Source organism: Notolepis coatsorum (genome assembly GCF_963971535.1).
Source record: "Notolepis coatsorum genome assembly, chromosome: 19".
NCBI lineage: Eukaryota > Metazoa > Chordata > Actinopteri > Aulopiformes > Paralepididae > Notolepis > Notolepis coatsorum.
In genome coordinates this window covers 63,075,686-63,099,228 of record NC_140183.1, presented here as the reverse complement: position 1 = coordinate 63,099,228, position 23,543 = coordinate 63,075,686, and the positions used below count along the sequence as shown (strand labels likewise).

Genomic DNA, 23,543 nt, shown 5'->3' with positions numbered 1-23,543 from the left:
ATATATATATTTTTTAAACATTAATCTTGGGTTAAAAAATAGCGGCGTTAAAAGAATTGTGGGTTAATGCGTTAATAAAGCTTTAACTTTGACAGCCTTAGTTATTACACATTCTTACACATACATGTATGTTGAACATCTGAGGTATTGATGAAGTAACAAAGGAAAAAATCCAAAAGCACTTACTCCTCAGACATTCTTTGACAATTTTACAGCCCAAAATACAAAAAAGATCCAGGCGGAATAGGTAAGAAAGGGTTGAAGAAATATTGTCTGAACTGTCGGATGCAAACTGGCTGTGTGACATAACCGAGCATCTCGCTCAATTGAATAAGAAGCTGTAGGGACGCAAACAAGTCCCACCCAAAACTTGACCAATATAGTTGTGAACTGAGACAACCCTTATTTTGTAATTTTTTAGTACAGTTACAGTTGTGTGTTCATACAGACACATAATAGCAATTTCATTACGAATTGAAAATGGGGGACCCTGATGTAAACAAGTCGAAAGTCTTTCTCTGGTCTGCATCCCCTTAACAATAGTGTGTATTGAGCTGTACTGTACTGTACCCATTCTGCAATCTGTTAATTAAAGTTAATTAAACTATCTTCCATTAGTTGGATGTATGGTCTCTGCAAGGTTGTGTGCAGTCATTTGTTTTTGTAACATCTGCTACATCTGTCCCACATGTTCTTTGCAGCTCACAGTTGTTAGTTCTGCCCCTCTTGACTGACAAAAAGGTTTTGAACAAACTTAATGTCATAGCTTGTATTTGATGATATTCTTCTTTGTTATTTACTTGAATGGTTTGATCATTGATTGATGGAGTAATATGGGGTTCTGATCAACTAAAATTTAGTTTTTGTTAAAATAACATAAGCTAACATATATTTTTACATCTATGCAAATGCATATGCAATATGTATAACTTGAATAAGTAATAAATACAGAAACAACATGTTTAACAATATGTAAATGAGTACGGTAGCTACATTTATTTTACATTACATTAACATTTATACTGTCTTTGGCCCTTTGAGGGCAACCATAATGCTGATGTGGCCCTCTGTGAAAATGAGTTTGACACCCCTGCTCTAGGAGCTCAGATGGGAAAATACCGCCCCCTATCGTCTATAGGGATGGGAATTGATAGGATTTTATCGATACGATTCCATTATCGATTCTGCTTATCGATTAGATTCTTTATCGATTCCCTTATCGATACCTGCTCGATTTATAATTTAAATAAATAAATTGGAAATGCAACAGAACTAAGCTGGTTAGAATAACAACATGCAACTTGACATTTCTGATTGTCATTTATTGTTGAGCCCCCATGTCAGGGGCGACAGTGGCTCGGGAGGTAGAGCTGTCGTCTGGCAATCCGGAGGTTCCCGGTTCGATTCCCGCTCCTCCCGGGCAGCGTGTCGATGTGTCCTTGAGCAAGACACTTAACCCCTAACTGCTCCTGATGAGCAGGTTGGCACCTTGCATGGTTGCCTCCGCCGTCGTTGTGTGAGTGATTGGGTAAAATGTAAGGAACAAATTGTAAAGCGCTTTGGATAAAAGCGCTATATAAAAAAGCAGCCATTTACCATGTCAGAAAAATACAAAAACTGTAAAAAATAAAACATTAACTATAGCCTACACATAAATAAAATAATGTATTTGAGATTCTCTTAAAATGTATTTTCTTTTTTATTCTTAAACTAATTTAATCTATTGAATAACAGGTCGTTATTCCTCTGACTTCTGTCTCACACACACACACACACACACACACACACACAGAGCTCCCTCCCCGGGCCCCTGTCCTGTAAGGTATTGGCTTGTGTTGCTACACGGACACATTTGTATGTTGCACCACGGTACTTCCTGACTAGTAAACAAACACTCTGTCTCGGTCTCTTATTATATGTGAACTAAAGAGTACAAGGTTTACACAACAGCCCCCACCCGCTGTTTTATTGTATTTGTACCTGTACTATCCGCTGTCAGCTGTTTATCTCTCTCTGAGAGCTTGATTAACTAGCATTAGCTCACGTTAGCTAGCGTTAGCTAGCGTTAGCTCCGCGGCTAATTTTAGCTCACCCTGAACTAAATCAATGACTAGGTTCTAAAGCATTCAAGTAGTTTTCACTGCACATAGAAGTAGCCAAACAGCGGGAGCATTTCGGGAGCATATTACCAAAACCCAGGCAATTTCGAGCCCTTAATGAATCAAATAGTCTGCCATGGCTACATGCTAACGCTAACGTTATTGCGCAACTGTAGGAAAAACCTGGCAGCGATAAGGGAATCGAAAGTCACGGGAGCCACACGGTTCCAGGCATCGGCCAATTAGGAACGGAACCGGTTTTCGATTCCCATCCCTAATCGTCTATCCCTGTGTAACTGCAGGCCATCGATTATACTGCTGGATCCCTGTGGGGCAGGGCTGTACGTTAACTTTTTTTGCACATAGCACTGGTGCTACAGAGGTTGATTTTTGTAGCACTGGCCAAAATCTTGTAGCACAAGTATAAAACGTGTTATATTTGTAACAGTCACAAATGTGCCTATTGTATTTGTGTTATTTAGTTGCAGTCAGGGAACAAACTTAACCTTTTGACTTACCAGCCATTTGGCTGGTAGATTTAAAAAAGGCAGATTTTTTACCAGCCAAAAATTATAAATTGCTTTTTAGTATATCGCCATGTGTTATTATTACTATAATACTCTCATATGCTATTTTCAATTAATATCATAAACAACAAGGAATATTAGCATAATTTTGAGTGGACTGAAGGAATGAGTCGGCGTTAATAGTTTTAAATGCAAATAATTTATTGAAACATAGAAGTGGGGTCGGTTGGGACACACACACACACAATGGGGGACCCTGATGTAAACAAGACGAAAGTCTTTCTATGGTCTGCATCCCCTTAACAATTGTGTGTATTGAGCCGTACTGTATTGTACCCATTCTGCAATCTGTTAAATAAAGTTTTCATTCATTCACACTGTTTCAACTCACCACCCCCGCATCATCTAGTCTGTCTTCAAACTTCCACTCCTCTCGACACACACACCCTTTCCCCAGTCCACACTGTCTCTATGGCTCTGCCTCTGATCAGGATTAGCTTGTTAGCTTATGCTAATGTAACGTTCATTTCGGGCGATGTGGGCATAAAGGAATGGCGATGATGCAAAGCGTGTTAGATGCATTTGACCCGCTGTGAGAAAAAAAAAACACCAGACTTATTTCGGATCGCAAAATAGCCGCACTGCTGTGCAGCCCCGCTCGGCTGAGAGCAGAAGGCAGAAGCACGGTCTGGGTAACGTTCATTTCGGACTTTATGACGCGAGGATTGCAAAGCATGTTATATGCATTTGATTTGACCCGTTGCCGAATAAAACAGCAGGGATTTGTTTTGGGTCGCAACAACACTATCTACTAGCTCTGTTTCAATGTCCGCGTTCCAAACGCTGCTGAGACGAGTCCTGCAGTCACCTGCTGTGTTGTGAGCTGAGCCGAGCGGATATGAGTCACTGCTCGCAACTCGCGGGGATATTGTTCGCTAGGGATTATGGGATTTGGTGTTTGATATATGGAGTTTTACGCAGAAGGGACATTGTATTTAATCGCACAAGACTACAAGTACCAAGTGGATAGCGGGCCATCGCACCAGTGCTATTGAAGTCAATCCTTTCATCGCACAGACTGACGTCAGTGTCGCACGTGCGACATATATATCGCACTGTACTGCCCTGCTGTGGGGGGAGCCAGCTGGCGAGGGATCTGATGATGAGGGAAGTGATCGCGAGTTGGAAAGCAGCATGGAATATATATTTACAGCAGCCAATAATCAATCAATAAACTAGAGTTGTTCCGATACCAGTATCGGAAATGCCGCCGATACTGCCTAAAATGCTGGTATCGGTATCGGCGAGTACACGTAAATTCTAGCCTCCGATCCCATGATGTAATTTATCTCCTGCCGAGTCCTGCGGAGAGTGAGGATTATAAAATGAACATGTTTTAAAGTGTGATGCTGTGTCATTTTAACAGCAGATACATTTTCTTAAATTCCATTGTCCCCGACAGTGCGGTGTGACGGGGAGCTCGGACGGGATGTGTTTTGCTGGTGTTATGATAGCATTAGCTGGAAAGATAGCTAGTTGGAACAACATCCGCTTTAACGTTGCATCAAATCAGATGATCGCCTGTCCTTTCTCCAGGACCTAACACTGTCCGTGACCGTCTATCAACAATAATGCACCCACGGTGAATTGTATTTAAGTTAAGTAGCTACTGACTAGCGTTAGCTGACTATTACTAACGTTATCAAATGTCAATGCGGGAAGACGAGCTAGGTCAATTAGCTTAGCTTGATAACGTTACCGTGTCTAAAGTTGGTGCTATTTATAATCCAGCAATAATGGCTGCAGACCTGCAAGCAAAGTACAGCAAGTGCCAAAGGATAAGAGTCTGAGGCGGAGTTTCAAAAGAGAATGTTGAATATTTATTTTGCATCAAAAATCACAACATGAACGTTCTATCTGCCACTAGCTTACAGACTGAATAGGGTATATCTGCAGAGCCACGGAGTAGCGAGTGCAACACCGTTTAATGTCCGTGTGGATCATTGGAGTAGGGTATATCTGCAGTGCTGCAGCCCATACTCATTGCTTAATGATACTAATACAAATCTATTCAATCACCCGTTGTTGAATAAATACCATTACTTTCCAGTTATTACTAAAAACAGTATAACAGTATCTGTATAAAAAAAAAAAAAAAAAAGTATTTATATAATTTTAAATTTTTTTTGTATGCACTGGTATCGGATAAATATCGGTATCGGCCGATACCCAAAGCTTAGGTATCGGAATCGGATCGGAAAGGGAAAAATGGTATCGGAACATCTCTACAATAAACGCGATCGATATTTGGAATGGCGATCAGGAATTGGAATAATCTTTTTGGAGAACATCTGATCTAAGGTAAGGAGTCTATGTTACCAGTTTTAGGATAATCAGAGCTGTATTCACTGAGATATCAGCATGTGCCGTGTGTGTGTGTGTGTGTGTGTGTGTGTGATGTTGAGGAAATGAGAGAATAGATTTTTCAGCCCGCTTCTATAGCGTGCATAAGTACACATATACTATTGATAATCTAGCGTTTATTTGAAAACGATTCATAAATAGGCCGACAAATGACAACGTGTCTAGTGTATTCGAGAATATTCCAATAAATGCCGTTTATGGAGGAATCTTTCTATTTTCCGGAAATTTTCGAGAGAACGATAGCTTTTCGAAATGTTATAAAAAGGATATGAACCGATTAAAAAAAAACATCCGTTTCGACAATGTTGACTGCAAACAAGTCATTGATAAGCGACAGGCAGATTAGACACATAGCCATAATTTAAAACATAGATTATGCGTTTTTAACGCTAACATTGAAGTGGGTGGCGGCATTCAAGGGGGTAAAAAGGAAAACACGGCTGGCATCGAAAGTGTTAATATAATTTTAAATTTTTTTTTAAATATGAAGTTTGCCAATAGGGATGTATCGGTAGTATTGGCAGTGGTAGTAGTCGTAATAGTAATCCAGTCTATTTTTTTTTTCTAAAAAATAAACTAGTTCAAAATTTTTGCTTAATTTCTTTGATGGCTCAAATGTATGCTCTAGTCTAGTGTCTAGTCGATTTAGTGTTTTGAGCACAAAGTTCATCATAGATCTAGCCTCTTAATTTTGCTCTCAAACTGCACCAGATTGATGCATTTAACTTTAAAACTAAAAAAAAAATTGACGGGGGGGGGGGGGGGGAGCATGCCAGAGGTTCACCCACCACCACAGTCTCACTAAATCCTGTGGGAAACACTGACTCACATTTCTTTTTACGGCTGTGGGTAGGGCATTCCACATTGTTGTGGCATAATTGCGAAACGTGTTTAGTCCCTTGTTTGTATGATAACAAGCCTTTTAGTTCATGGTTCAAAGTAATGGGAAAAGAGTGCTAGCTCGCCATCAATCAGAAGCTAGCCACAATACTTGCATTCACGCTCTCCAGCACACAGCTTCCCTGCCTGGCACAACAACCACAACAGTAGGGTCTATAGTCACAGTCAGGACAGTATGCTCTACAAGTAGGCTCCCTTAAAACGCAAACGCTATTAAAAAAAATACAGTGGAGGTTAAAATAAGAATAGACTTGGCCTGAAAAAAAGTTCAGTCAGGAGATTTTTTTTGCTTTAATCCCTGCAGTCAACTACAACCAATGTGCGAAAAAGGGAACCAGTCACCCTAGAACGCACAGTGCAAGCGGGTCCACGTGTGACACAGCACTCCGCGGTCCACACCCACACACACCTGCTAGCCCACCTGATGGTGGGATGCAGGAGAGGTCCCGGACCTCAGGACTGTCTGGGAGACAGAGCCCCCAGTCATGTCCATGAGATAAAACCTAACAAAAGGACCCGGGGAGGACCAGGAGGCCGCAGCGCAGACGTCCTCCACCGAGGCCCCCCCAACAGGGCAGCGGAGGCCGCCACTCCACGAGTGGAGTGTGCCCTGACGCCTGCGGGGGGAACCTGCCCAGCCAAAGTGTAGCAGAGGGCAATGCCCTCGCACAACAAATGTGACAGGTGTTGCTTGGACAGCGCCTCACCCGCGTGAGAGCCACCGTAACAAACAGTTGATTGGTAGCCCTGAGATCCTGCGTGCGACTAAGGCAAACCTTCAGCGCACGGACAGGACACAACAGGTGAAGGCTCGCCTCCAACTCACTAGTGTGAGGAGGAGGGTGAAACACCTGAAGCACAATATCCCTGGAGTGACAAGAGCTCCGGATATTCTTTGGCACGAAGGCCGGATTAGGCCTCAGAGTCGCACAGCTATCGGCCCGAATAGACAGGCACTCTGACCGCACCGAGAGAGCACACAGCTCACCCACGCGTTTAGCGGAGGTGATGGCCAAAAGGAACGCGGTCTTAAAGACAGACGATCCAATGGTGCCTGCTCAAGAGGCTCAAACGGGGGCCCCAACAGCCTTTCTAGGAACAGTTGGAGGTCCCGACTCGGAGACAGAGCACGTTCCACAGGCTTGAGACGCCGTGCGCCAAGCAGGAAACGTTTCACGAGAGGGTGGCTGAACAGTGTTCTGCCCTCAAAGCCCACATGACAAGAAGATATAGCTGCAGCGTATACCTTCACTGTCGAGGCCGACCGCCTATCCAGGATAGACTGGAGGAAGGACAGAACCGAGTCCAGGGGGCATGACACCGGGTCCAGGCCCCCAACCTCACACCACTCTCGAACCATACGCCACTTCCCTGCGTAAACCGCGGTAGTGGACGGAGCGCGCGCGTTCTGGATGGTGTTAACCACAGTAGAGTTAAGACGCATCCCCTCCAGATTCACCCTTTCAACAGCCAAGCCATTAGAGGCTGCCCCAGAACAGGAAGCAGAAACAGTGTTCCGCGTGCCTGAGAGAGGGCCCGCGGTGACCACGGAACAGGCCACGGCGGGGCCACCAAGAGCTGAATCAGGGCCGGGAACCACACAGCTGTGCCCCGGTCCGGCGCGACCATGATCAAAGTCCTGCGCTCCTGACGTACCCGCTCCAACAGCTGAGCTATCAGGTGTATGGGGGGGAATGCGTACAGAATCGAATCGGCCGCCGCCCGGTGGAGACAGGGGGAGCGTGCTCCTCCCTGTCTGTAGATATACGATGCAGACGCCGTGCTGTCCGTCCTGATCAGACCATGCTCGCCCATCACATGATGGCCGAGCTGTCTGAGGACTAGAAGCACAGCCTTCAATTCCAACACATTGATATGTAGTGCAGACCGGGCAACATGGTCCTTGCCAGCTGCCCCCTACTGCGTCTGTCCGACACGTCCCATCCCGTGAGGGAGGCGTCGGTGAAGACTGTGACGTGTGACAGCCTGCTGCCCATGGGGACCCCGCTGGTGAGGGCCCCCAGTACTGACATGGGAATCTTCAGCTGCTTCCACTTGACTCTCACAGGGTCTATTTTCATACTGAAAAACCCACCTCTGTATCCTCCTCATGAAGAGGAGGCCAAGAGGGACCACAGCTTGAGCAGATGCCATCATACCGAGCAGGCGAATCACGGACAGCGCCGTAAACCGTCCTGCAGGACGGAACCTCCCGAGCGAGCAGAGAATATCCTCCCGCCACCGCTCTGAGAGGGATGCCCACATAGACCTTGAGCTTAGAAGTAAGCCCAAGTACTCCACCTGTTGACTGGGAAGAGGAGTACTCTTCTTCCAGTTCACAGCAAAACCCAGGCTGGTGAGGAATTCCACCACCTGCCTGGTATGAGACCTGGCAATCTCCTCTGACCGGCTGAGGACCAGAACGTCATCTAGGGTAGAATAAAATTCGTATCCCCCGACGACGCAGAGGCCCCAGCGCGGTCTCCATGCACTTGGTGAAGATGCGAGGAGCCAGAGAGTAGCCGAACGGCAGCCTCTGGTACTCGTACGCTATGCCCTGAAACAGGAAGCGTAGGTATCTCCTGTGAGGAGGGAAGATCGGGATGTGAAAATATGCATCCTTCAGGTCTATGGAGGTGAACCAGTCTCCCACTCTGACAGCGCCAGGTGTTTGACGGTCAACATTCTGAACCTTCCATGGGACAGGTCCAGTATGGGTCTGACACCCCCCCCCCCCCTAGACTTCTCGGGCACCAGAGAATATCGGGAGTAAACGCCACTCATCGCGTCCTCCCATGGGACCACAACAATGGCCTGCTTTGCCACAGAACGAATCTCTTATGGCCAGGGCTGTCACTGCCGCGGACCATGACAATAGAGTCTGTACCAAACCCAAAAACGGAGGGTGGGGGTGTGCAAACTGTAACACAAGCCCCGCCCTCAGCGTTCTCTCCATCCACACCAACATATGGCACTACTGTAGCCATATGTGGTAAAAATCCCAAAGCGCCCCCGCCGCCAACTGGCGCCAGTTCGCTAAGAATCGTAGACAGGTGGCCCGGTCCCTCCCGCTGTGCATTGCAAACCCTGGTTTCGCCAACCGCACAAGCAAGGTGTCTCGCGGAGTCGGGATATCGCACCCTGACTCTACCAATGAGGCAATCGCACCCAAGGGGGACCCCGACAAAAAGGGGTGGTCTGATACGGAGAGAGCGCTCATCACCCCCAGTGAATGAGGTAGTTCCCCCGATGAGCATCTTCCCGGCTTAGCTTGCTGGGGACAGCCTGCTCTGCGGCTGGACATGCATGGTGTGTGGTCCCCACGCTGCCCGATAGGGTGAGTCCCTACACAACGTCCCTGTAGTGATATTACTACCACCCAAATTATGCGTGCCTGACTCACCACTGCGGGATCGGAAGTCCGGACAGGGGAGGCACTAACGTAATACCCGGCCTGGCGAGGGCGGGGCTGGGGGAACCCGAGCTGCGACCTCCTGGGCCTAGAGTTCCCCCTCTTACAAATTTTTTTAGATACAGGGAACCCTGCTCCGTCGTCAGATACAACACCAGGCTCACCAACACAGACGCAGGACGTGTGGTGCGGGAGCCTCCTGACAGTACAGCATTCTCATAGACAGACCCAGGCCTAGCTAGCAGCTGGGTGTCAGCCCCTGTCTCCATGAGAAGTGATATGTGGGGCCGCTTGCACTTCACTGGAAGAACGCGGCCCACAGCCAGAGGGGCCAAATCAGAGCCTTGAATCCCGTAGTGTAGCGGGGGGGGGAGTGACCGGAGAGCGTGCTAGACACAGCTAGATGGCAACGTTTTTTTAGGGCGTGCCCATCAAATACAGCCGATCCCTCGGCCGCCGAGGCTGTCGGCACCGTGATAACCTGTTCTCTTTGTGTCCAGGTTATCCCAGGCGGGAGACACATGCCGCCGGTCGGGGGTCTCGCCGCAGCCGCTGCTCTCACCTCTGGCTGCGAGGTGTGGGGCCCTGGTCAAATACCGCCCTCGCCTCCGTGGACAGACCAAAAGTCCATCCACGGAGAGGGGAACCCTGAGGAGGAGAACCCTCCTCTCCTCCTCCAGGGGAGATTGCTCCAACCAAAGATGTCTGTGAACAAGCGTCGACAGCATCCTAGCCCTCCCTGCCGTTATTGCCTGCGGCTGGGTCAAAAGCTGAATAACCTCAAAACCTTGCGCGATGGTTTTGACGTCGGCTAGTCCTAAGACCCCATCACCGACACCATTTTCGACAGAAAAACAGCCAATTGAGTTACTGCTAAATTCTGTACTGCGGCGGTATAAGCTTCAACAGCCCACTCAACCACCTGCCGGGCCGACTCGCCCCTTGGCGTCGGCTACAGGACGGGATACCGCTCTACCATGTCAGGACAAAGGACCGATGCCACCCGCTTCTCTAAGCACGGCACACCAGTGGCGGCTGCTGACCAATTCTATTTACTAGTAAAGCACTGCCTCACTAGTAGTCATGCAATAACATCCACTGCGGCACACCTGTCCTGAGCCATGTCGTCAGACCGTCCACCCATGTAAGGGATAAATGAATGAATTAATGAAAACTTTATTAACAGATTGCAGAATGGGCACACTTACCACGGCCCAATACACACAACTGCTAAGGGGATGCAGACCAGAGAAAAACGTTTGTCTTGTCTACATCAGGGTCCCCCATTTTCAATTCATAGATTCATAAATGCATAGGGTAGACAAGCCTCGGATACCGTTTGACCTACAGCAATGTAATGGTTAAACAGTGGGAACTGAACACAGCCCCGGCGGGACAACACGTGGGAGCAGCGTCCCGAAAAGCAACAGAATTAGTAGTAGCTGCGTGGGCCATGATAAATGGAAAGACATTTAACAACGTGTCACATTCATCCAAATACACAGCCCACCGCGCCATCACACCACCCGGTCGTCACACGGGACAACCAGCAGTAATGAAAACGCTAGTACTAAAACTTGTGCCTACCTGTGCACGGTGTAGCTCGACCGCTGAACGCCGCGCGAAGTCCCTCGGTTCACTGCCAGAATCGAGGACAGACCAGAAAAGGGCTGACATTCCGTCTGGACGCGCCGAAGAGGGTCCGGGGGCTGGCGAACCACCGGCGAAAGTCCAACATCGCTTAATTTCTCCTTTTGCTTCATAATAACGTTCCACCTGGTTGAAGTGCATATGAACAAATCCACGGATGGAAAAAGTCAAGGAAGGGCATAGACGCGTGATTTCGAAACCTAGCCGCATTTCTGGCAGACGCTCTCTGATTGGCACTGACTGACGCTCTCTGATTGGCCACTGACGCGTTTGCCCAATCGCGTGACGAGCTGTGTCTTTGCCCATTTCCACGTCAAACAGCCTGCAAACTACCTGGCGTTCTATCGCCATGCTCTAAGACAAACTCTAACCTTAACCAACTTCGAAAGAGTGCCTAAGCTTAACCGTCGAAAGAACTTGCCGTCACGCTCTAAGACAAACTCTAACCTTAACCAACTTCGAAAGAGTGCCTAAGCTTAACCAGTGTAGAAACAGGCGTCGGCCAATCAGAGAGCGTCTCCGAGAAATGCGTCTAGGTTTCGAAATCACGCGGCGTAGACGTGACCACTTCCTGTGTCTTGTAGGCACGCACGGGAGTAGGCGTGGTCACGTGCAAGTGACGTGCATGTGCAATTTTTTCACTCGCACAATAGGTGCATGAGATGACATCTCATAATGGCAGAGCGAGACGCGATTGGCCAGTATGAATATATAACCCCCTCTCACCACCCCAGCTATAACCCCTCACCACCCCAGCTATAACCCCCCACTCACCACCCCAGCTATAACCCCCCACTCACCACCCCAATTATAACCCCCCCTCACCACCCCAGCTATAACCCCCCCTCACCACCCCAGCTATAACCCCCCCTCACCACCCCAGCTATAACCCCCCCTCACCACCCCAACTATAACCCCCCACTCACCACCCCAACTATAACCCCCCTCACCACCCCAGCTATAACCCCCCCTCACCACCCCAACTATAACCCCCCTCACCACCCCAACTATAACCCCCCTCACCACCCCAACTATAACCCCCCTCACCACCCCAACTATAACCCCCCTCACCACCCCAACTATAACCCCCCTCACCACCCCAACTATAACCCCCCTCACCACCCCAACTATAACCCCCCTCACCACCCCAACTATAACCCCCCTCACCACCCCAACTATAACCCCCCTCACCACCCCAACTATAACCCCCCTCACCACCCCAGCTATAACCCCCCACTCACCACCCCAACTATAACCCCCCCCCCCCCCTCCAGGGTTAGAAATAAAAAAAAAAATCCCCAGGGCTTTTTTTTGCCCCCCCCCCCCCCCCCTTAATTGATTTTCGGGGGCTTTTTTGTATTTCGGGGACACATAATTTTTATGATGAAAATTAACATAAAATTATAAAACATTGTAGACACTTTTTTTACAGTCTTCGTCCCTATGTTTGATAACGTAATGTTAATGTCTCCATATATAGGGCTCTACGCTAACCTTTTTCCCAAGGAGCACATGTGCTCCAAAATAAAAATAAAATTTTAATAAATAAAATCTAAATAAAAATGTAGGAGCACACAAAGAAATTTAGGAGCACAGTGAAAATTGTTCAAGTAACAGAGTTTATTAACAAACTATTTATTACATGCATTATGCATATTATACTGTGCGTGTGCATACTAAGGGATAAACATCTGTGCAAATAGCACATACCACCAAAATCACACATTGGTCCATGCCTACTAGACGCAAAGGATATCGGTTGTCAAGCTGCTTTTGTATGTTGTAGTGTTGTCACAATACCAACATTTTGACTTTGATACAGATAGGAAAGGCAATGGAATATATTATTAGATGACAGAACATGGAAAATTCTTTATACAATTATTTAATTCATTATAATTGAAACACTATTGAATAATAGTTAATTAATAGTTAATACAATTATTCTGTTACAGCTACAACTGAGCTATAATTTATACTATAGCTATAGCTACTGTCCATCAATGTCTTCCTTTTGAATGAAAGGGCGAGAGAGCGAGACACACACACAGATAGACACAGATATTTTCAGCCCCCCTTTCCAGTGATGGCTTACTATGTGCGACATTGTGCGTGTGTGTATGTGCGTGTGCAAACGGGAACGGGACACACATCTGTGCAATAGCACACACCACAAAGTCACTGGCTGGCCCACAGTGTGCGTGTATGTGCGTGTGCTAACTTCGCTAACGTTATCCGCCTCAGACAGTAACATTAGCTGCCTCGCCGGATTCCTCTTTCTCCTCGTCTCTCTTTTGCTCAAAATAAAAATGAATGGGCTTCATGGCTGGCTGAATTTTTAGCGTTGTCTGATTGTGAATGTATAACTTGCCTATGGTACCGTGACTTTCTTTTCCAGCGCGTACTGTGTTTTCATTTCCTTTCACTCGCATGAAACCAGCCGCGTCACCGCAGGAAACTCTACTGTGATTGGACGTTTATGCGCCTTGTTGAATGTGGGACTTGTAGTTTCTGAACTATTAACAGCGGAGCCGTTTGTAATCTTCACTCGCACACTGCGAGTAAATTATTTTTCCGATTCGCACACACATATTATTAGTGGCAAATACGAGTGAAATGCTCGCACTGTAGAGCATATACAGTATATAATTATATATATAATTAGTAAACTTTCGGGGGCTTTTCTTGCCCCCCTTAACACTTTGACTGCCATGAAACGTCTTTTCACGTCATTGCTGGCCATGCTCAAGTTGCCGGGGGACGCTGTACAGCGTCCTTATATCAATATTTCAAAAATCTGCGATCGGATTCATAATCCCCCTCCGCTGGCCTGAGATCCACCAGCAGGACCCACTGAGCTCTCTGGCGGTTCAGGAGCGCCATCTGGTGGCCGATCGGCGCAATCGCCAAACAGGATGTTGAATAGAGGTTGTCCTAGACGACCGTAGTACTTCCGGCGCTCGCTATAGGTCCCGCGACTCTGGCTCGTCACACTACACAGTGATCGATTGCCAATAACTCGATAAACAACATGATTTGGACGTATATACCATTATACAAGCTGGAGATGGACCGGGTAAATTTACATCCCATAATGATAAGATTTCAACTCGACGATGATCGCCCAACGGCGCGCGGAGACTGGGGTGAGTTTCAGCGTGTAACGTTACCGTCTTCGATACTAACTGATATTATCAACATTTGACCCACATTAGATGATTGGTATAACGCTGCCCACGGAATTATAAACGCTCCCTCGCCCATCCGGTCAACATCAGTGACTTTGCGATCTTCTTTGAGGAAAAAGTGGAGAACATCCGCAGCTCCTTCTCCCAACCCCCACCCATTCCAAACGCTGAATCGAGAACCTCATCCTTCACTCTGTCATCTTTCTCTCCCATTACAGAAGCCGAGACCCTGACACTGGTAACGTCGAACCGTCCGACTACATGCCAGCTGGACCAGCTACCCTCCCCACTCCTCCAGACCATAGCACCGGACATCCTCCCATTCCTAACTGCAACCATCAACTCCTCACTCAACTCGGGGGTGGTCCCCACCTCCCTAAAACAAGCCAGAGTCACGCCCCTCATAAAAAAACCAACCCTGAACCCCACCGTCATAGCCAACTATCGTCCTGTCTCTCTTCTCTCCTTTCTTTCTAAAACACTTGAACGTGCTGTATCCAACCAACTTACTGCTTATCTCTTACAGAATGACCTCCTAGACCCCAATCAGTCTGGCTTCCGGACTGGCCACTCCACAGAAACGGCCCTCATTGCGGTCACAGAGGCACTTCACTTAGCAACAGCGAAAGGCCTCTCCTCTGTCCTGATTCTCCTAGATCTATCTGCAGCCTTCGACACAGTCAACCATCAGATCCTCCTCGCGGCCCTCGCAGGAATGGGAGTGGCTGGATCTGCGCTGACATGGCTGACATCATACCTCAATGACCGCTCCTACCAAGTGTCATGGAGAGGGACTCTGTCGGCCACCCGCCCCCTCCGGACGGGTGTCCCCCAGGGCTCGGTCCTAGGACCCCTTCTCTTCTCCCTCTACACTAAATCACTGGGTAACATTATCACGTCTCATGGCTTCTCATATCATTGTTATGCCGATGATACTCAACTCTTCCTCTCCTTCCCTCCCTCAGATATCCACGTCTCTGAGCGGATCTCGGCCTGTCTGTCCGACATCTCCGCCTGGATGACGACCAACCACCTCAAACTGAACCTAAGCAAAACAGAATTGCTCCACCTGCCGGCCAAATCCTCCCCCCTGACCGACCTCTCCATCACAGTCGAGAATGCAGCTGTGACCGCGTCCCCGACCGCCAAGAACCTTGGTGTTGTCCTCGACGACCAGTTGAACTTCTCTGCTCACATCGCAGCGACAACCAGAACCTGCAGATTCCTCCTGAGCAACGTCAGAAGGATACGCCCCTTCCTGACAAAAGAAGCCACCCAACTCCTCATCCAATCAACAGTCATCTCCCGCCTCGACTACTGCAACGCACTGCTAGCTGGCCTCCCGGTCACTGCCACCAAGCCTCTTCAACTCATTCAAAACGCAGCGGCCCGCCTGATATCAAACCTACCGAAGTCGGCCCATGTCACCCCACTTCTTAGGGACCTGCACTGGCTCCCCATTGCTGCACGTATCCGCTTCAAGGCCCTCGACCTAGCATACCGTGCAGCAAAGGGAACCGCTCCTGCCTACCTCCGGTCAATGGTCTCTAACTACACACCCTCAAGACCCCTACGCTCTGCATCTTCTGGCCGCCTCAGACCTACTCCTATCCAAGCTCCCGGAGGGTCATCAAAGAGAAGCCGCCTATTCTCAGTCCTTGCCCCACAATGGTGGAATGAACTACCCATCCCAGTTAGGACAGCCGAATCCCGTCCAATCTTTCGCCGTCGACTAAAGACTCACTTCTTCAACCATTATCTGAAATGATAAAAAAAAAAAAAAAAAAAAAAAAATCTAACCCTGACTAACCTTACTGTCATGCACTTGTCCTAATAAACTAACCTACACTGTAACACGCAACACTTGATGAACATTGTTACTCAGCTGATAGAGTTGTACCCTTCTTGCTGTCTTGTCGTACAGAACTTGTAAGTCGCTTTGGATAAAAGCGTCAGCTAAATGACTAAATGTAAATGTAAATGTAAATGACGTGTAGTAACTTCTAGAAGTACGTCTAGTTGGAATTTTTTATATCGCGCTGATTGCCATAAAACTGTATTGCATCATCAATATAATGCATTTGGGGCTATAGATCACGTTCTGGAGAAAGCTGCAGAAAGAGATGAAAACATACTTATACATTAGACCATACTTTACTATGAATATGTGAATGAAAAAGTTTAACGTTGCTACACAATGAACAATACATATAGGACTTTGAATGGGCCCTAATAATGGCAATGTAGCAATAGAATTAAAAAAGTTATAGCCATGCAAAGAAGGGGTACTTCTCCATAGACAAATAGAGCCGGCAACCTATGGTATATCATTAATTTAACCCAAGGCAACCAAAGTGTTAACTGATTTTCGAGGGCATTTGGTAAATTTTCGAGGGCATTTTGCCCCAAGCCCCCGTTAATTTCGAACCCTGCCCCCCTCACCACCCCAGCTATAACCCCCCCCTCACCACCCCAACTATAACCCCCCTCACCACCCCAGCTATAACCCCCCCTCACCACCCCAGCTATAACCCCCCCCCCCTCACCACCCCAGCTATAACCCCCCCTCACCACCCCAGCTATAACCCCCCCCCCCTCACCACCCCAGCTACAACCCCCCCCTCACCACCCCAGCTACAACCCCCCCCCCCTCACCACCCCAACTATAACCCCCCCTCACCACCCCAGCTACAACCCCCCTCACCACCCCAACTATAACCCCCCCCTCACCACCCCAACTATAACCCCCCCCCTCACCACCCCAACTATAACCCCCCCTCACCACCCCAACTATAACCCCCCCCCCCCTCACCACCCCAACTATAACCCCCCCTCACCACCCCAGCTACAACCCCCCCCTCACCACCCCAGCTACAACCCCCCCCTCACCACCCCAGCTATAACCCCCCCCTCACCACCCCAGCTATAACCCCCCCTCACCACCCCAGCTACAACCCCCCCCTCACCACCCCAACTATAACCCCCCCTCACCACCCCAGCTATAACCCCCCCTCACCACCCCAGCTATAACCCCCCCTCACCACCCCAGCTATAACCCCCCCTCACCACCCCAGCTACAACCCCCCCCCTCACCACCCCAGCTACAACCCCCCCCTCACCACCCCAGCTATAACCCCCCTCACCACCCCAACTATAACCCCCCCTCACTACCCCAGCTACAACCCCCCCCTCACCACCCCAGCTATAACCCCCTCACCACCCCAGCTATAACCCCCCCTCACCACCCCAGCTATAACCCCCTCACCACCCCAGCTACAACCCCCCCTCACCACCCCAACTATAACCCCCCCTCACCACCCCAGCTATAACCCCCCCCTCACCACCCCAGCTATAACCCCCCCTCACCACCCCAACTATAACCCCCCCTCACCACCCCAGCTACAACCCCCCCCTCACCACCCCAGCTATAACCCCCCCTCACCACCCCAGCTACAACCCCCCCCTCACCACCCCAGCTACAACCCCCCCTCACCACCCCAACTATAACCCCCCCTCACCACCCCAGCTACAACCCCCCCCTCACCACCCCAACTATAACCCCCCCTCACCACCCCAGCTACAACCCCCCCCTCACCACCCCAGCTATAACCCCCCCTCACCACCCCAGCTACAACCCCCCCCTCACCACCCCAGCTACAACCCCCCCCTCACCACCCCAGCTACAACCCCCCCCTCACCACCCCAGCTATAACCCCCCCTCACCACCCCAGCTACAACCCCCCCCTCACCACCCCAGCTACAACCCCCCCTCACCACCCCAGCTACAACCCCCCCTCACCACCCCAGCTATAACCCCCCCTCACCACCCCAGCTACAACCCCCCCCTCACCACCCCAGCTACAACCCCCCCTCACCACCCCAGCTACAACCCCCCCTCACCACCCCAGCTATAACCCCTCACCACCCGAGCTATAACCCCCTCACCACCCCAGCTATAACCCCCTCACCACCCGAGCTATAACCCCCTCACCACCCCAGCTATAACCCCCTCACCACCCCAGCTATAACCCCCTCACCACCCCAACTATAACCCCCTCACCACCCCAGCTATAACCCCCTCACCACCCCAGCTATAACCCCCTCACCACCCCAGCTATAACCCCCTCACCACCCCAACTATAACCCCCTCACCACCCCAGCTATAACCCCCTCACCACCCCAGCTACAATCTTCATTGTGTGTGTGTGTGTGTCTTTCAGGTTGTAAGGACGGAGAGTTTAACTGGAGTATGTACGTGAAGAACTGCAGGGGTCAGCTGGCCCCCAAACACCTCTTCAAGAGCCTCAACACTGTAAGCATTGTGTGTGTGTGTGGGGGGGGGGGGGGGGGGGGGGGTGAGAGAGAGTATAACAAAGATTTTGTGTACATTGAATATTCATGTGTGTGTGTTTTCTCTAGTCTGTGACTCCATCTGGATTCCGCGCAGGGATGAAGCTGGAGGCGGTGGACAGAAAGAACCCATCCTTGATCTGCGTAGCAACCATCGCTGCTGTCGTTGACAACCGCCTCCTAGTTCACTTTGACAACTGGGATGATACATATGATTACTGGTGAGAGACAGACTGGTGTAACTGGGATAGAACACATGATTACTTGTGAGAGACAGTCTGGTGTAACTGGGAGAGAACACATGATTACTGGTGAGAGACGGACTGGTGTAACTGGGATAGAACACATGATTACTGGTGAGAGACAGTCTGGTGTAACTGGGAGAGAACACATGATTACTGGTGAGAGACAGTCTGGAGTGATTTTACACCATATAAAGTAAAGATGTTACGGTACACAAATGACACACTAATTACTGTGTAATAACTAAGATATAGCCAGAAATTATTATTTACTAATGACTAGGGGTGGGAATCACCAGTTTCATCACGATACGATACGATATCGATTCTTTGGACAACGATACGATATTTTCCGATATCACAAAGTCTGCCACAATACGATACGATTTGATTCAAATCAAATCAAATCAAATTTATTTATAAGGCCCGACAACACACGTCAATGTCCCCATGGGCCGTACACGTCCTCCCCAAACAAGTCAAGAAGAAACATCACATCAAATCAAGAACAAAACAAGAACACCACAAGGTCCAAATTTTTTTTTAAATTAAATTTAAAATTTAAAATTTAAATTAAAATAAAAGCAACACTCCCAGACATACCCCACGCGAAGGTAAGGAAAAGGAAAAACTCACTAAAACCTTGCAATAGGAGGGGGTTACCAGACATGGGAGCAAATAGACATCCTAACTAAACTAGACAGATTAATCTAAGGGTCACACCCCGATCAGGGTAGGTTGAAGGAGAGAGAGTAAAGATGGGTCTTAAGCAGGGATTTAAAAGCTTCGACAGAGCAGGCGCCCCTGATGACGGCAGGTAATTTGTTCCACAGGTAGGGAGCGCGGTAGACAAAGGCTCTGTGGCCGGCGGATTTCTTTTTAACCCTAGGAATCGATAGAAGCCCCGCATTTTGTGAGCGCAGGTGCCTGCGATCGATATGAGACGATATTATATGCCCATTTAACCCATTGACACCTAAATCCGTCTAGTAAGAAGGCCCTATAAAACTGCATTAAAACCCCCAGAATCTAAGCTGTTTTTTGAAAAATGTCAAATAATTGTCAACACCTACTAAAAATTTTTTTTCTTAGGCTCTGAAGTAGATATAAACATGGAATAAAAAACATTTGATAGCTTACAAGTGTGGCTTTTATTTACAGTTGATTGCTTTAAAATGGTATTCAACTAGAATAAAGTAAAAATCAATGAATAACAAAATATCTATCAAATGTAAATAAACGTATAATAAATGTTGAATAAAAACTATTCAGAACACATTTATCACCAGGTAACATGTGAGAAACAATAAGAAGTGACAGAGAGCCCTGGTGGGGAGATCAGGGGGCTCTCTGTCACTACTAGCTGGTGTGGCTAGTAGCTGGTGTGGCTAGCAGCTGGTGTGGCTAGCTAGCTGGTGTGGCTAGCAGCTGGTGTGGCTAGCAGCTGGTGTGGCTAGCTGGTGTGGCTAGCAGCTGGTGTGGCTAGCTGGTGTGACTAGTAGCTGGTGTGGCTAGCTGGTGTGACTAGTAGCTGGTGTGACTAGCAGCTGGTGTGGCTAGCAGCTGGTGTGGCTAGCTGGTGTGGCTAGCAGCTGGTGTGACTAGTAGCTGGTGTGACTAGTAGCTGGTGTGGCTAGCAGCTGGTGTGGCTAGCTGGTGTGACTAGTAGCTGGTGTGACTAGCAGCTGGTGTGGCTAGCAGCTGGTGTGGCTAGCTGGTGTGACTAGTAGCTGGTGTGGCTAGCAGCTGGTGTGGCTAGCTGGTGTGACTAGTAGCTGGTGTGACTAGCAGCTGGTGTGGCTAGCAGCTGGTGTGGCTAGCTGGTGTGGCTAGCAGCTGGTGTGACTAGTAGCTGGTGTGACTAGTAGCTGGTGTGGCTAGTAGCTGGTGTGGCTAGCAGCTGGTGTGGCTAGCAGCTGGTTTGGCTAGTAGCTGGTGTGGCTAGCTAGCTGGTGTGGCTAGCAGCTGGTGTGGCTAGCAGCTGGTGTGGCTAGCTCGTGTGCCTAGCAGCTGGTGTGGCTAGCTAGCTGGTGTGGCTAGCTGGTGTGGCTAGCAGCTGGTGTGGCTAGCTGGTGTGACTAGTAGCTGGTGTGGCTAGCAGCTGGTTTGGCTAGCAGCTGTTGTGGCTAGCTGGTGTGGCTAGCAGCTGGTGTGGCTAGCAGCTGGTGTGGCTAGCAGCTGGTGTGGCTAGCTGGTGTGGATAGTAGCTGGTGTGGCTAGTAGCTGGTGTGGCTAGCTGGTGTGGCTAGCAGCTGGTGTGGCTAGCAGCTGGTGTGGCTCCTAGCTGGTGTGGCTAGCTAGCTGGTGTGGCTAGCAGCTGGTGTGGCTAGTAGCTGGTTTGGCTAGCTGGTGTGGCTAGCAGCTGGTGTGGCTAGTAGCTGGTGTGGCTAGCAGCTGGTGTGGCTAGCAGCTGGTGTGGCTAGTAGCTGGTGTGGCTAGCAGCTGGTGTGGCTAGTAGCTGGTGTGGCTAGCAGCTGGTGTGGCTAGCAGCTGGTGTCGCTAGTAGCTGGTGTGGCTAGCAGCTGGTGTGGCTAGCAGCTGGTGTGCCTACAGTAGCTGGTGTGGCTAGCAGCTGGCGTGGCTAGTAGCTGGTGTGGCTAGCAGCTCAAAGTTCACTCGTGCTCAACCAATAAGGGAGCATACAAAAAAATATATAATCTATGACCATATATGGAAGTAGATATAAACATGGAATAAAAAACATTTGATAGCTTACAAGTGTGGCTTTTATTTACAGTTGATTGCTTTAAAATGGTATTCAACTAGAATAAAGTAAAAATCAATGAATAACAAAATATCTATCAAATGTAAATAAACGTATAATAAATGTTGAATAAAAACTATTCAGAACACATTTATCACCAGGTAACATGTGAGAAACAATAAGAAGTGACAGAGAGCCCTGGTGGGGAGATCAGGGGGCTCTCTGTCACTACTAGCTGGTGTGGCTAGTAGCTGGTGTGGCTAGCAGCTGGTGTGGCTAGCAGCTGGTGTGGCTAGCTGGTGTGGCTAGCAGCTGGTGTGGCTAGCTAGCTGGTGTGGCTAGCTGGTGTGGCTAGCAGCTGGTGTGGCTAGCAGCTGGTGTGGCTAGCTGGTGTGGCTAGCAGCTGGTGTGACTAGCAGCTGGTGTGGCTAGTAGCTGGTGTGGCTAGTAGCTGGTGTGGCTAGCTGGTGTGGCTAGCAGCTGGTGTGACTAGCAGCTGGTGTGGCTAGTAGCTGGTGTGGCTAGTAGCTGGTGTGGCTAGCTGGTGTGGCTAGCAGCTGGTGTGGCTAGCTGGTGTGGCTAGCAGCTGGTGTGGCTAGCTGGTGTGGCTAGCAGCTGGTGTGACTAGTAGCTGGTGTGGCTAGTAGCTGGTGTGGCTAGTAGCTGGTGTGGCTAGTAGCTGGTGTGGCTAGCAGCTGGTGTGGCTAGTAGCTGGTGTGGCTAGTAGCTGGTGTGGCTAGCTAGCTGGTGTGGCTAGCTGGTGTGGCTAGCAGCTGGTGTGGCTAGTAGCTGGTGTGGCTAGCAGCTGGTGTGGCTAGTAGCTGGTGTGGCTAGCAGCTGGTGTGGCTAGCAGCTGGTGTGGCTAGTAGCTGGTGTGGCTACTGTAGCAGCTGGTGTGCCTACAGTAGCTGGTGTGGCTAGCAGCTGGTGTGGCTAGTAGCTGGTGTGGCTAGCAGCTCAAAGTTCACTCGTGCTCAACCAATAAGGGAGCATACAAAAAAATATATATAATCTATGACCATATATGGACCCCCCTCTCACTTACCCACGTGGGGTTTCAGCCAATGAAGGCGCATATCATTGATTACTGGCCTTGAAAATGAGTTTCCCGCTGTGAACCACCTATGCACGAATGCGTATCCCGTTGTTAAAGGTATATACACACAAATGTGTTTCCCGATGTCAATGGGTTAACACAATCAGTAACATTTAGATCAACTAAAAAAAAGGCAATGGAAATATCATTTGACATTTTTATTTTTGAGCTCTTCCAGACATTTACCGTAAATGAAAAACAATATTGTTTTTAATACAAATAGACCTCCTGTTCACTGTAAATGCCACGTTTTGATATATTTAGCTTAAAACTTTAAGTAATTTTTTTTGGAACTCACAACACGCAACCTAAAACCCCTTCCTCTCCCAAACCATTCCTGCAATTGTTTTATGTTGCATGATGATCATGAATACATTATGTATTGTATTTTTTATGTTTAAATATCAACATTATCTGTCCATCCTCAGTACATTTACTATAAATATACTACCGGTATACTTCATCTGGTCTTTCCAAACGCACACAGAAAGGGAGCATGCCTGCCCCCCCCCCCCTCCTTCCCAGTCCCCACTTCTCTCTGCCTATGGCTCTGGGTTAGCTTGTTGTTAGCTTACGCTAACGTAACGTTAATTTCGATCTTTAACGCAACGTGGGCATAAAGGAATGGCGAGGATTGCAAAGCCGGTTAGATGCATTTGACCTGTTGCGGAATAAAACAGCAGGGACATGTTTTGGGTCGCAGAATAGGCACACTAGCCTTGCTCTAGTGACGCTCTAGACCAGTGGTCACCAACCCGTCGATCGCGATCGACTGGTCGATCTTTGAGACCTTCCCTGTAGATCTTTCCCTGTAATTTTTTTTTTTTTTTTTTTTTAGATCTTTCCCTGAGAGTCCACATTACAGTTCTACTTTGACAAACATATTTACAATTAGCATTTTCTAATGTTAAAGGGGACATGTACTATAAATGTCATTTTTCAGTCTCTAGC

General features: G+C 48.7%; 1 protein-coding gene across 3 annotated transcripts in view; it reads left to right on the top strand.

Moving 5' to 3' along the window:
- Nucleotides 1-23,543, top strand: part of l3mbtl1b (L3MBTL histone methyl-lysine binding protein 1b) — a 78,737-nt gene that overhangs the window by 17,666 nt on the left and 37,528 nt on the right. For all 3 annotated transcript variants that reach the window (XM_084335716.1, XM_084335715.1, XM_084335714.1), the window contains exons 9-10: nt 18,421-18,512; nt 18,620-18,771. In XM_084335716.1, the coding sequence (XP_084191842.1) occupies nt 18,421-18,512; nt 18,620-18,771 (244 nt within the window). The remainder of the gene's footprint in view (nt 1-18,420; nt 18,513-18,619; nt 18,772-23,543) is intronic.